The sequence below is a fragment of the Mobula hypostoma genome, chromosome 10 (genome assembly GCF_963921235.1).
Source record: "Mobula hypostoma chromosome 10, sMobHyp1.1, whole genome shotgun sequence".
Lineage (NCBI taxonomy): Eukaryota > Metazoa > Chordata > Chondrichthyes > Myliobatiformes > Myliobatidae > Mobula > Mobula hypostoma.
This window is the reverse complement of record NC_086106.1, coordinates 112297978-112313001: the sequence shown is the minus strand read 5'-3', so window position 1 is coordinate 112313001 and position 15024 is coordinate 112297978. Positions and strand designations below refer to the sequence as shown.

General features: G+C 43.2%; 1 protein-coding gene across 2 annotated transcripts in view; it reads left to right on the top strand.

Moving 5' to 3' along the window:
* The window catches only part of col4a5 (collagen, type IV, alpha 5 (Alport syndrome)), a 314426-nt gene that overhangs the window by 223687 nt on the left and 75715 nt on the right, over window positions 1-15024 (top strand). For both annotated transcript variants that reach the window (XM_063061058.1, XM_063061059.1), the window contains exons 38-39: window positions 2740-2866; window positions 10551-10631. In XM_063061058.1, coding sequence (XP_062917128.1) covers window positions 2740-2866; window positions 10551-10631 — 208 coding nt within the window. The remainder of the gene's footprint in view (window positions 1-2739; window positions 2867-10550; window positions 10632-15024) is intronic.

Genomic DNA, 15024 nt, shown 5'->3' with positions numbered 1-15024 from the left:
TAATTTAATTAGGTGTAGAAGCTTAATTAGTTTGGGACAACCATTGTGGGCTGAAAGAGCAGTTCCAGTATTGCACTGTTCTACGTTCGATGACTCCATCACATCACTGGCAGCAAAGCCCAGATATAAATAACTCTCTAAAAATGTTCTCTTCCTTAAAACTCCCATTTCTCACCTTAGACCAATTGTTTCTGATCCCCTTACCCTGGGAATCAGATTCTGATTTTCTACCCTATCAGTGCCCCTTTTGAATATTCTTCACCATACTTCCAGTTACTCCACAGCCTCCATCACCACAGGAAAAACAAGTTCAGCTTATCCAATCTCTCCATTCCAGGTGAACATTGCAGCTCACTAAACTCTGGTTAGGCCACACTGGAATTGTGTTCAGTCCTGGAAGCTTTAAAGACATCATTAGACCAAAAGACATTGGAGCAGAATCAGGCCATTCAGCCCATCGAGTCTGCTCGACCATTCCATCGGATCACGGATTCCACTCAACCCCATACACCTGCTTTCTCGCTATATCCTTTGATGCCCTGACCGATCAGGAAACGATCAACTTCCACCTTAAATATACTCACAGACTTGGCCTCCACCGCAGTCTGTGGCAGATTCACTACTCCCTGGCTAAAAAAAATTCCTCCTTTCCTCTGTTCTAAAATGTCACCTCTAAATTTTGAGGCTGTGCCCTCTAGTCCTGGACACCCCCACCATAGGAAACACTAGGAAACATCCTCTCCACACCCACCCTATCTAGTCCTTTCAACATTCGGTAGGTTTCAATGAGATCCCATCCTTTGTTCTAAATTCCAGTGACTACAGGCCCAAAGCTGTCAAACACTCCTGATATGTTAACCCCTTCATTCCCGGAATCATTCTCATGAACCTCCTCTGGACTCTCTCCAATGACAACACCTTCCTGAGATATTGTTGACAATACTCCAAGTGTAGCCTGACTCGTGTCTTATAAAGGCTCAGCATTATCTCATTGCTTTTATATTCTATTCCCATTTGAAATAAATACCACCATTGCATTTACTTTCTTTATCATAGACTCAACCGGTAAATTAACCTTCTAGGGGTCTTTCACAAGGACTTCTAAGTCTGTCTGCACCTCTGATGTTTGAACCTTCACCTCATTTAGATAATAGTCCACACTATTGTTCCCTTTAACCAAAATGCATTATCACACATTTCCCAGCACTGTATTCCATCTGTCACCTTTTTGCCCATTCTTCCAATTTGGCTAAGTTCTACTGCAATCACATTGCTTCCTCAGCACTACCTACCCCTCCACCTAACTTTATATCATCCACAAACATTGCCACAAGGAGGGTGCAGAGGATGCTGTTTGCATTAGAGATCATGAAATATGAGGATGGGTTAAGTGAGCTAGGGCTTTTTCCTTCAGAGCGAAGGAGGACGAGCCATGTATAGATAATCAGAGGCATAGAAAAAGTGGTCAGCCAGTAGATTTTTCCCAGGATGGCAGTCGCTAATATGAGAGGGCATAATTTTAAGGCGATTGAAAGAAAGAATAGGGGAGATGTCAGTGTAACGAGAGAGCTATGAAATTTGATGAACTCAAGTGCAGAGTAAGATCTGGAATACACTCAGTCTCGAAATAAACAAAATGACACAAACGAAATCCAAAGGTGAAACCAGAAACAGTAGTACTAGACATGGAATTCCTATGATTGAGCACTGAGTGTTCAGCACAAGGCTTTTAAGTACAGACTTTCCATGAAGGAATGTGGCAGGCAATAATTGGCAGTCTGAGACTGGAAGGGACAGTGGCAGCTAACCATACTGTGGGGAATTGGAGTGCTGAAACTTGGATGGGTCTGTTCAGTCAAGGGTAGTTTTTTTTCACACAAAGTGATGGATGTGTGGAACACGGTGCCAGGTGTGCTGGTAGAGGCAGATACATCACAGAAAATTAAGAGACTCGGGTAGGCGTATGGATGGAAGAAAGATGGAGGGCTATGTGGGTGGGAAGGGTTAGATTGATCTCAGAGTCAGTTAAAAGGCTGCCAAGTGTCTGTACTGTGCTGCAGTTCTAGGTTCTACGTTATCTGACTCTGCTCTACACGCTCTCCAAAACAACTGTACCTTTCCTGCTCGTTAGAAAGGTAGTGAATGAGGGTGAATATGACATTTCATGTGAAATATACTGTTAATTGTGTGAGCAATATATACATGGAATTTAGCCATTCAAATTCAGTTTAAACTGATTTGCCATGAAAAATCCAATCTTTGTTGCACTTAACTTAAAAATTAGTTACTAAATATACCCACTTTAAATTTGTGCCTATTTAGCTAAAATCGGGTATTCATGAAAGCAGACGTTAACAGATTTATTTGTTTATTTATTGAGGTACAGCGCAGAGTAGGCCCTTCTGGCCCTTTGAGCTGTGCCACCCAGCAACCACACCCTCCACCCCCCCACCCCCAGATTTAACCCTGACTTAATCACAGCACAATTTACAATCAGCAATTATCCTACCAACTTGTACGTCTTTGAACTGTGGGAGGAAACCAGAGCACCCGGAGGAAACCCACACAGTTACGGGGAGAATGAACAAACCCCTAATTGACAGTGGAATTCCCAATTGAACCCCAGTCTCCAGTGCTGTGAAGCATTGTGCTCACCACTATGTTACCATGCTTCCCATGACTGATGCCCTTTGCCTTTTCATTTTAATATCTCACATGCTCCTTTTATCTTAAATCCAGGGAGACCCAGGATCTCCTGGTTTACCAGGAAACCCTGGAAGCAAAGGATCTCCAGGTTCCCCCGGATTTCCTGGATTACCCGGTGCATCTGGTATGAAAGGTGATCCTGGTCAGCCAGGATTCCCAGGTAAGCCCTTGTCCAAGCAAAATCTGCTTTCAACCTTTTGTAATTAAAATGTATTACACTGAAACTTTTAAAATATGCTTATCATTCATTGCAAATATTGCCAGCTGGGCTAGAGGGAATGTCACATGTCACTTGATGCTCCAGGCTCAGGGAACAGCATAAATTAGTCATAGAGAGATTAAACACATAATCACACTTAACCCAATGAGTCAACGTTCACCATCAGTTCCCATTTATAGTAAACTTACATTAATTCAATCTTCTTGTCAGAGTCATAGAGAAGTACAGCACAGAAACAGGCCCTTCAGCCCATCAAGTTCAGGCTGAAACTATTTAAATTGCCTACGCCCAATGACCTGCACTGGGAACATAGCCCTCCATTTCCTTACTATCCAAATTTCTCTTAAACGTTGAAATCGAGCTTGCATGGACCACTTGCATTGGTAGCTTATTTCACACTCTTACGACCCTTTGAGTGAAGAAGTTTCCCCTCATGTTCCCCCTACACTTCTCAACTTTCACTCTTAAGCCATGACCTTTGATTGTAGCCCCACCCAACCTCAACTGGAAAAGCCTGCTTGCACTTACCCTGTCTATACCTGTCATAAATTCCGACGTCAAATCTCCTCTCAATCTTGTACATTCTGAAGAATACAGTCTTAACCTATTCAATCTTTCCTCCTAACTCAGGTCCTCCAGACTTAGCAACATCCTTGTAAATTTTCTCTGCACTCTTTCAACCTTGTTTATATCTTTCCTGTAGGTAGGTGACCAAAAGTGTACACAATACTCCAAAATAGGCTTCACCAACATCTTATACAATTTCAATATAACATCCCATCTTCTGTATTCAATACATTAATTTATGAAGGCAAATATGCCAAAAGCTTTCTTTACGACCTTATTTACCTGTGACCCCACTTTCAATGAATTATATGCCTGTAATGCCAGATCCCTTTGTTCTACCACATTCCTCAGTGCCCTATCCTTCACTGTGTAAAACCTATCCTGGTTGGTCCTCTCAAAGTGCCAAACTTCACAGTTACCTGCGTTAAATTCCACCTGCCATTTTTCAGCCCCTTTTTCCAGCTGATGAAGATCCCTCTGCAAGCCCTGATAGCCTTTCTCACGGTCCACTACAACCCCAATCTTAGTGTCATCCACAAATTTGCTGACCCAGTTCACCACATTATCATCCAGATCATTGATATAGATGACAAACAACAACGGGCCCGGCACCAATCCCTGCGCACACCACTAGTCATGGGCCTCTAGTCAGAGAGGCAACCCTCTATGACCACTCTCTGGCTTCTCGCACAAAGTCAATATCTAATCCAATTTACTGTCTCATCTTGAATGCTGAGTGACTGAACCTTCTTGAGCAGCCTCCCATGTGGGACTTTGTCAAATGTCTAGCTAAAGTCCATGCAGACAACATCCACTGCCTTGTCTTCATCCACTTTCCTGGTAACTTCCTTGAAAAACCCTATAGGATTGGTTAGACATGACTTACCACGCACAAAGCCGTGCTGACTATCCTTAATCAGTCCATGACTATCCAAATACATATACATCAGGTCCGTTATTGAATTGAATTGACTTTATTTCTTATATCCTTCACTTACATGAGGAATAAAAGTCTTTACAATACGTCTCCGTCTAAATGTGCAATGTGCAATGTGCAATTTATAGTAATTTATAATAAATAGTATGTACAACAGGACACTCAATATAGCATAGGAATGCAATTGTATCAGCGTGAATTAATCAGTCTGATGGCCTGGTGGAAGAAGTTGTCCTGGAGCCTATTGGTCCTGGCTTTAATACTGTGGTACCATTTCCCAGATGGTAGCAGCTGGAACAGTTTGTGGTTGGTATGACTTGGGTCCCAAGTGATCATTGGGGCCCTTTTTGCACACCTGTCTCTGTAAATTTCCTGAATAGAGGGAAGTTCATATCTACAGGTGCACTGGGCTGTCAGCACCACTCTCTGCAGAGTCCTGAGATTGAGGGAAGTACAGTTCCTATACCACGCAGTGATGCAGCCAGTAAGGATGCTCTCAATTGTGCCCCTATAGAAAGTCCTTAGGATTTGGGGACCCATGCCAAACTTCTTCAACCGTCTGAGGTGAAGGAGGCACTGTTATGCTTTTTTCACCTCATAGCCGGTATATACAGACCACATGAGATCCTCGGTGATGTGTATGCCAAGGAACTTAAAGCTGTTCCACCTGTCAACCCCCGATCTATTGATGTCATAAAGTGTTAGCCTGTCTCCATTTGTCGTGTAGTCCACAACCAGCTCCTTTGTTTTTGCAGCATTGAGGGGGAGGTTGTTTCCTTGACACCACTGTGTCAGGGTGATGACTTTTTCTCTATAGGCTGCCTCGTTATTATTTGAAATAAGGCCAATCAATGTAGTGTCATCAGCAAATTTAATTAGCAGATTGGAGCTGTGGGTGGCGACACAGTCATGGGTATACAGACAGTAAAAGAGGGGGTTAGTACACAGCCCTGAGGGGCTCCTGTGTTGAGGCTCAGAGGGGCAGAGGTGAGGGAGCCCATTCTTACTATCTGCCGGTGATCTGACAGGAAGTCCAGGGTCCAGATGTACAAGGCAGGGTGAAGGCCAAGGTCTCTGAGCTTCTTGTCAAGCCTGGAGGGAATTCTGGTGTTGGATGCTTAATTGTAGTCCAAGAACAGTATTCTCACGTAAGCATCCCTCTCCTCCAGGTGTGTAAGGATGGTGTGCAGAGCTATGGGTATTCCCTTAGGATACGTTCCAATAACCTTTCCACATCTGCTGTCAGACTCACTGGCCTATAATTTCCTGGTTTATGTTTAGATCTGTTTTTAAATAGCAGGACAACATTGGATATCCTCCAATCCTCTGGTACCCCTCCAGTCATTTAGGATGTTTTAAATATCTCTGTTAGAGCCCCGGAAATTTCTGCAATAGTCTCCCGTGGGGTCTGAGGGAACACCTTGCCATGCCCTGTGGATTTATCCACCCTAATTTGCCTCAGGAGAGCAAACACCTCCTCCTCTGTAATCTGTACAGGGTCTGTGAAGTTGATGCCACTTTGCCTCATTTCCATAGACTCTGTATCTGTCTCCCAAGTAAATACAGATGCAAAGAATGCATTCAAGATCTCCCCCATCTATTTTGGCTCCACACATAGATTACCATTCTGTTCTTCCAGAGGACCAGTTTTGTCTCTAGCAATTCTTTTGCTGTGAAGGATTCTCCTTCAACTTGTCTGCCAGAGCAACGTCATGCCTTCATTTAGCCTTCCTGATTTCTTTCGTAAGTGTTCTCTTGCATTTCTTGTACTCTATAAGCGCCTCATTTGTTTCTACTTATGCCTGCTGTACACCTCATTTTTTTCTCTTAACCAGGGCCTTAATTTCTCTTGAAAACCTAAGTTCCCTACATTTGTTATCTTTACCTTTTATTCTGACAGGTACACACAAGCTTTGTTCTCTCAGGATTTCGTTTTTGAAGGCCCCCCTCTTTCCAAGAACACTTTTGCCAGAAAACCACCTGAACCAATCCACACTTGTCATATCATTTCTGATGTCGTCAAAACTGGCGTTTCTCCAATTTATAATCTCAATCCTATCTCCTTGCATATTTACTTTGAAACTAATGGCATTGTGGTCACTGGATGCAAACTGTTCTCCGACACAAACTTCTGTCACCTGCCCTGTGCCATTCTCTAATAGCAGATCTCGTATAGCATGCTGTCCCATTGGGACTAAAACGTACTGATGAAAGAAACTTTCCTGAACACATTTAGCAAACTCTATCCCATCTAGTCCTTTTACAGTAGGGGTTTCCCAGTCAATACATGGAAAGCTAAATTCACCTACTATAACAACCTTATGCTTCTTGCATCAGTCTGCATCCTCTTTACAAATTTGTTCCTCTAAGTCCCTAGGACTGTTAAGTGGTCTGCAATATAGCCCCATTAACATGGTCATATCTTTCTTATTTCTCAGTTCCACCCATAGCGCTTCCCTAGTCGAGTTCTGCAGTCTGTCCTGAGCACTGCCATGACATTTTCCCTGATTAGTAATGCCACCCCTCCACCTTTAAACCCTCTTGCTCTGTCATGTCTAAAACAACACAACCCCAGAATATTGAGCTGCCAGTCCTACCCCTCCTGCAACAAAGTCTCACTAATAGCTACAACGTCATAATTCCAAGTGTTGATCCATGTCCTGAGCTCATCCGCCTTTCCTACAGTACTTCTTGCATTGAAGTATATGCAGCTCAGGACACTAGTCGCACCATACTCAACCTTTTGATTCCTGACTTTTTCCTGAGGTCTTACCAACATCTGCCTCCACAAACTCTCCACTAACTGTTCTGACAGTCTGGATCTCCCTGTATCTCTATTTCAAACCCCACCATGCAGCATTAACAAACCTTTCTGCTAGGATATTTGTCCCCCTCCAGTCCAGGTGCAAACCATCCCTTCTGTACAGGTCCCACCTTCCCTGCAAGACAGCCCAATGATCCAAAAATCTTGTGCCTTCTGCCCTGCACCAACTCCCTAGCCACATATTAAATTGTTTAATCTTCCTAGTTCTGGCCTCATTAGCATCTGGCATGGGTAGCAATCCTGAGGTCCCAACCCTGGAGATTCCGCCCTTTAACTTAGCCCTTGACTCCCTGAACTCTCTATGCAGAACCTTGTCACTCGTCCTGCCTATGTCATTGGTACCTGGACCACGACTTCTGGCTGTTCACCCTTCCACTTAAGAATGCTGAGGATGCATTCGGAGATGTCCCAGGCCCTTGCACCCAGGAGACAGCATACCATCTGAGAATCTTGGCTCTCCCACAGAACCACTAGTCCATTCCCCCAACTAACGAATCCCCTATCAGTACAGCGTGCCTCTTTTCCCCCACCTCCCTTCTGAGTCACAGAGCCAGACTCAGTGCCAGAGACGCAACCACTATGATTTTCCTCTGTTAGGTCAACCCCCACCCCTCCCCCCCAACTGTATCCAAAGTGATATATACCTGTCACTGAGGGGCAACAGCCAAAAGGAAACTCTGCACTGCCTCCTTAACCCCTTTTCCCTTCCAAACTGTCACCAGTTTCCTGTGTCCTGCACCTTGGGTGTAACTATCTCTCTACATATTCTCCCTATCATCCCTTCAGCCTCCTGAATGATCCAGAGTTCATCTAGCTTCAGCTTAACGTAGATTATTCAAAGCTGCAGCTGGTCCAGAAGAGGAACATTCCTCTGTCCTGCCTAGCATCTCTACTGTCCTAACTGAGCAGTTGTGAACTTCCCATGATTCAGGACACTTACAAAGACAGGTGTGAAAAAAGGGCCCACAGGATCATTGGGGACCCGAGTCACCCCAACCAGAAACTATTCCAGCTGCTACCATCCGGGAATTGGTACCACAGCATGAAAACCAGGACCAGCATTCTCCGGGACAGCTTCTTCCACCAGGCCATCAGAATGATTAACTCACGCTGATTTGAGTGTATTTCTATGTTACATTGACTGTTCTATTTATTATAACTTATTATAAATTACTATGATTGCACATTGCACATTTAGACAGAGACATAATGTAAGGATTTTTTACTCCTCATGTATGTGAAGGATGTAAGACATAAAGTCAATTCAATTCAAGGGAAAGAAAAATAACCTTAACCTTGAGCTTTTCTTCTGCTTTCTCGGACTGAAGCCTCTCTTCGCTTAAACCTCGAAGAGCTAAAACCTTGAGATCACCACTCTGACTGTGTCCACTCAGGTGAAGGCCACTGCACTTGCCCCTACCTTCCTTTAACTTGCTCGTGCTAATCAATCTCAACTGCAGATTAGTTGCTGGTCTAAGCTTTGTTATGCTTCCACGACCTGCTCCTCCCTTTTCTACTTGAATAGTGGGCCTGAGGGAAATCCTTTCCACTCAAACTTCCGATGTCCGGATTGGTGGCTGGTCAAAGCTCTATTATGCTGTCACGGCCCGCGGCTCCGTTTTCTGCTTGGACAGTGAACCTGAGTGAAATCCCCTCCTTGCAAACTTCTGATGTCCAGATCAGTCGCTAGTCAAAGCTCTATTCTTCCCACATTTTCATCAATTCATCCCAACATTCTACCACTCACCTGCACACTTGGCTAATTAACCTGCCATCCCACACAGTTTTGGCATGTGGGAGGAAACTCACACGATCACAAAAAAAACCATGCACACAGACAGCATCCAAAGCAATCTCTCAGTTTCTGCAGGACCACAATGCTCTGTCAGTCAAAGTTCAAAGGAAAATTATTATTGAAGTATGTAAATGCTACCATCTACTACCTTGAGATTCATTTTTTGCCGGCATTCATAATAAAACACAGAAATACAATGGACTCAATGAAAAGAACAACACGCAAACAAACAGTCAAACTACACTCAAATGAGGTTATCGTGGTAACAGCCACGTAACTCGTTCTTCACTCTTCCTCCTTGTAGAATTCTCTCCTGGCAAGTACAATTAGCAGAAACATCATCTATCACACATGGTTGACTTTTACACAAGGTTGAATTTGAAGGCGGAATGCAGGATTGTTAGCAGGATTTTTAGCAGTGTTTAGGAGCAGAGGAATCTTGGGATTCACATCTGTAGATCTCTGAAGGTTGCCCTGCAGGTTGATAGGGTGCTTAAGAAGGTATATGGTAAGTTGGCCTTTATTAGTCAGGGGATTGAGTACAAGAATTGCGAGGGAATGCTGCAGGTCTATAAAACCCTGGTTAGACCACGCTTGGAGTATCGTATTCAGTTCTGGTCACTTCATTATAGGAAGGATGTGGAGGCTTTAAAGGGGCACTGTCTGGAGGAGATAAGCCAGGATGTTGTCTGGGTTGAAGAGCATGTCTAGTGACAATAGGTTGAGTGAGCTGGGGCGTTTCTGTTTGGAATGGAGGAGGAAGGGAGATACTTTGATAGATGTGGACCAGATGATAACAGGCATCAATAGAGTGGACAGTCAGAGACTTTTTCTCAGGGCAGAAATGGCTAATACGAGGGGGCATGACTTTAAGGCAATTTGAAAAACATGTAGGAGGGTTGTCAGAGGTATTTTTTTTTCCCAGAGAGGGTAGTAGGTGCATGGAACACACTGTCAGAGGTGGTGGTAGAGGCAGATATATGAGAAATATTCGAGGCTCTTAGATAAGTACATGGATGTAAGAAAAAATGGAGGGCTATGTAGGAGGGAAGGGTTAGATCAATCTTGGAGTAGGTTAAAGGTTTGGCATAAATTAAGGTTCAAAGAGCTGGAACTGTATTGTACTGTTTTTTGTTCTATGCAACTCAAGCAACAATATGCATGACTAAAACAAGGCAAGGATTCAAACAGTATTGCTGTGTTTAGTGCAAATACTGTGCATTTTGGATTAAGTTTAAGAAAATATTTCTGACTTATGGAAGTTTAATCAGATAAAGTTCAAGAATAGCTTGGCAACTTAATGAATGATTTAAGTGGAGCTGGGTGACAATACAGAGAAGGAACTGACCCATCTTATGTGAACTAATTAAAGAGGTTAAAAGTATTTTGTTCAGCTGCACATAACTGTATATGGCTGAAGTTGTTCTGAAGTGCATTCGTGAATTTTGCACACAGGCTAAATAGCATGGGCTTATTGAGATTTGTGTTCCTTATTCTGCAGGTACTCCTGGAATTCCTGGTCCAAAGGGAGCTGATGGTTTACCAGGTCCTCCTGGCCTTATTGGACTTCCTGGTCCTCCAGGTATATTTAAAGTACTTAAACATAACATTGGCTGGAAACGTCATTTTTTCAAGGCTTTAGGCCATCATAATTGATGTGGACTTTGGTAGTTTATAAAGTGTGGGCTCCTAGGTAGGAGCGTATTGCAGCTAAAACATTATTAAGTTCAAAGTTCAAACCTCGAAGTAAATTTATTATCAAAGTATATATATGTCACCATATACTGCCCTGAGATTCATTTTTTGTGGGCATTCACAGAACAATGAAACACGATGGAATAAATTAAAAACTACACACAAAGATTGCAGATAACCAAAGGCTAATAAATTGTGCAAATACAGGAAAAAAAACAAATAATGATACAGGTGGCCCCCGCTTTTCGAACGTTTGCTTTACGAAACCTCGCTGTTACGAAAGACCTACATTAGTACCCTGTTTTCGCTTTCAGAAGGTGTTTTCACTGTTATGAAGAAAGGCAGCGCGCAATAAAAAATCAGCTCATGATAAAAGGCAGCGCGCGCCCCGAGCAGCTGCTCTCCCCAAGATTCAGAACGACATTGCTTAAACACGTGCCTGTGAGCAGCCATTAGCAAGATGAGTTCTGAGGTATTGGAAAAGCCTAAAAGAGCTCTTAGGGTGTTACACTTAGCGTAAAACTAGACATAATTAAGCGTTTTGATCGTGGTGAACGAAGCAAGGACAAAGTGAGTTTGGCTTGTGGAAGCTGACAAAGATGATGTTGAAGAGGTTTTGGCATCCCATGACCAAGAACTGATAGATGAAGAGCTGATGCAATTGGAAGAGGAAAGGATAACAATCGAAACCGAATGCAGAAAGTGAAGCAACTGCGTAAGATTTTCGCTGCAATGATAAAGTACGACTCTAATTTTGAAAGGGTATGTAGGTTTAGGGGATATTTGCAGGATGGTTTGAGTCCTTACAAACAACTGTATGATAGAAAAATGCGTGAGGCTCAGCGTCAAGCAAGCCTTCCACATCAGCCATAGCAGACGACGAACCTCGATCTTCGACATCGAGGTGGGCAGTTATAGGAGAAGATGAGCTGCCTGCCCTGATCGACGATGAGATGACACCCCCGTGTCCCACCACCCCAATCCCTGGACCCCGGACAGATACTGTACCGATTCGCGGAGAATGCAGCAGTAGCTTGGAGGCACACAGCACATCTTTAAGAAAAAAGCCGAAATAAACAAGCTAATTAATTAGGTGCCGCCGATGCAATTTCCGATTGCATCACCTCTGATCTGCGCCGACATTTACGTGTCGGCAGCATCTAATTAATTAGCATGTTTATTTCGGCTTTTTTTCTTAAAGATGAGCTGTGTGCCTCCCGGCTACTGCTGCGTTCTTCGCAGCAATGTATCGGGTCAGCGGCCCGGAGGGTGGGGGCCACTGCACCACCCAACCAGCGACGACTCAGCCTAACACACCATCATCACTTTGCTCAGCAAGCTGTCTTCCCGATTCCGGTAAATGATACAACACTGTACATACATTATTTCTACTTTATATAGGCTGTGTATTTTTACATGGTTGATTTGGCAGCCTCATAGCTTAAAGGTTACTGGAGAGCGCGTTTATCCCAACAGTGCTTGCGTGAGATTTTCTGCTGAGAGCACTTGCGTGAGATTTTCGCTACGGAGATCTGTGCAGGCGATCGTTGTAGAGAAGTATTTCTACTTTATATAGGCTGTGTTTTTATCATATCATTCCTGCTTTTACTATATGTTACTGTTATTTTAGGTTTTATGTGTTATTTGGCATGATTTGGTAGGTTATTTTTGGGTCTGCGAACGCTCACAAAATTTTCCCATATAAATAAATGGTAATTGCTTCTTCGCTTTACGACATTTTGGCTTACGAACCATTTCATAGGAATACTCCACCTTCGGATGGCGGGGGAAACCTGTAATAATAAAAAATACTGAGTTGTGGAATCCTTAACTGGAGGTCGTCGAATCAGTTCATTGTTGGAGTGACTGAAGTTATTGACGCTGGTTCAGGAGCCTGATGGCTGAAGGGTAATAACTGTTCCTGAACCTGGTGATGTGAGACCTAAGGCTCCTGTACTTCCTTCCCGATGGCAGTAGTGAATAGAGAGCATGGACTGGATGGTAGGGATAAATTCTGTTTTGTGCAATGGGCAAGAATTGATTAGAAAGCTAAAGGTAAAAGAACCCTGAGGGCTCAAGTGATCATAATATGATCGAATTCACCCTGAAATTTGAGAAGGAGAAGCTAAACTCCGATGTATCAGTACAGTGGAGTTATGGGAATTACAGAGCCATGAGAGAGGAGTTGGCCAGAATTGATTGGAAAAGAACACTGGCAGGGATGATGACAGAGCAGCAATGGCTGGAATTTTTGAAACAATTTGAAAGACACAGGATACATACATCCCAATGAGGGTGAAGTATTCTAAAGGAAGATGACACAATCATGGCTAACATGAGAAGTCAAAACCAACATAGAAGCCATAATAATAGAGCAAAAATTAGTGGGAAGTTAAAGGATTGGGAAGCTTTTAAAAACCAATAGAAGACAACTAGAAAAGTCATTAAGAAGGTAAAGATGTAATGTAAAAGTAAGTTAGCTACTGATATTAAAAAAGATAGCAAAAGTTTCTTCAGATCCATAAAGTGTAAAAGAGAGTTGGAGTGGATATCAGACCACTGGAAAACAAAGCTGTAGGGTTAGTAATGGGGGGGGGGGGGACAATGAAATAGTGGGCAAACTGAACAAGTATTTTGCATGAGTCTTCACTCTGGGTTACACCAGCAGTAGGGTGAAAGTTCCAGGTGTCGGGGGCATAAAGTATGAAGTGCCTGAAGTTAACATTACTGGTTAAGAAGGGAAACTGAAAGGTCTGAAGGTAGATAAGTCAACTGGACCAGATAGTGTACATCCCAGAGTTCTGAATGAGGTGGCTGAATAGATCATGAAGGCATTAGTAATGATCTTTCAAGAATCAATGTATTCTAGAATAGTTTCAGAAGAATAGAAAATTGCAAATGTCACTCCACTCTTCAAGAAGGGAGAGAGGCAGAAGAAAGAAAACTATAGGCCAGTTAGTCTGCCCTCAGTGGTTGGGAAGATGTTGGAGTTGTTTATTAAGGATGAGGCACATGATAAAATAGGCCATAGTCAGCATGGTTCCTCAAGGAAAAATCTTGCATGACAAACCTGTTGGAATTATTTGAAGATGTAACAAGCAGGATAGACAAAAATGAATTGGTTGATGATGTGTACTTGGATTTTCTGAAGGCCTTTGAGAAGGTGCCACACATGAGGCTGCTTAACAATCTACGCGTCCATGGTATTACAGGAAGTTTCTACCATGGTTTAAGCAGTGGCTGATTGGCTAGAGCCAAAGAGTGGGAATAAAGGGAGCCTTTCCTGGTTGGCTGCCAGTGACTGGTGGTATTCCACAGGGGCCAGTGTTGGGACCGATTCTTTTGGGTTATATGTTAACAATTTGAATAATGGAATTGATGGCTTGGTTGCAAAGCTTGCAGATGATATGAAGATAGGTGGAGGGGCAGGTAATTTTGAGGAAGTAGAGAGTAGAAGGACTTAGATTAGAAGAATGGCAAAGAAATGGCAGATGGAATACAGTGTCGGGAAGTGTATGGTCACACACTTTGGTAGAAGAAATGAAAGGGTTGACTACTTTCTAAATTGAGAGAAAATACAAAAAACTGAGGCTCAAAGGGACTTGGGAGTCCTTGTGCAGGATTCCCTGAAAGTTAAATTGCACGTTGGGTCTGTGGTGAGGAAGGCAAATGTAATGCTAGCATTCATTTCAAGAGGACTAGAATATAAGAGCAAGGATGTAACATTGAAACTTTATAAAGCACTGGTAAGACCTCACTTGGAGTATTGTGAGCAGCTTTGAGCCCCTTGGAAAGGATGTGCTGAAACTGGAGAGGGTTCAAAGGAGATTCAGGAAAGATTGAATAGCTTGTCATAGGAAGTCCACTTGATGGCTCTGGACCTGTATTCACTAGAATTCAGAAGAATGAGGGATGTCCTCATCGAAACATATTGAATGGTGAAAGGCCTCGATAGAGTGGATGTAGAGAAGCTATTTCCTATGGTGAGAGTGTCTAAGACAAAAGGACACAGCCTCAGAATAGAGGGGTGTCCTTTTAGAATGGAGAAGAGGAGGAATTTCTTTAGCCAGAGAGTGGTGGATCTGTAGAATGCTTTGCCATGGGCAGCTGTGGAAGCCAAGTCTTTACGTATATTTAGGGCAGAGGTTGATAGATTCTTAAATGGACTGGGAATGAGAAATACGGGGAGAAGGCAGGAGATTTGGGCTGAGAGGAAAACTGGATCAGCCATGATGAAATGGCAGAGCAGACTCGATGGCCCAAAAGGCCTAATAGTGCTC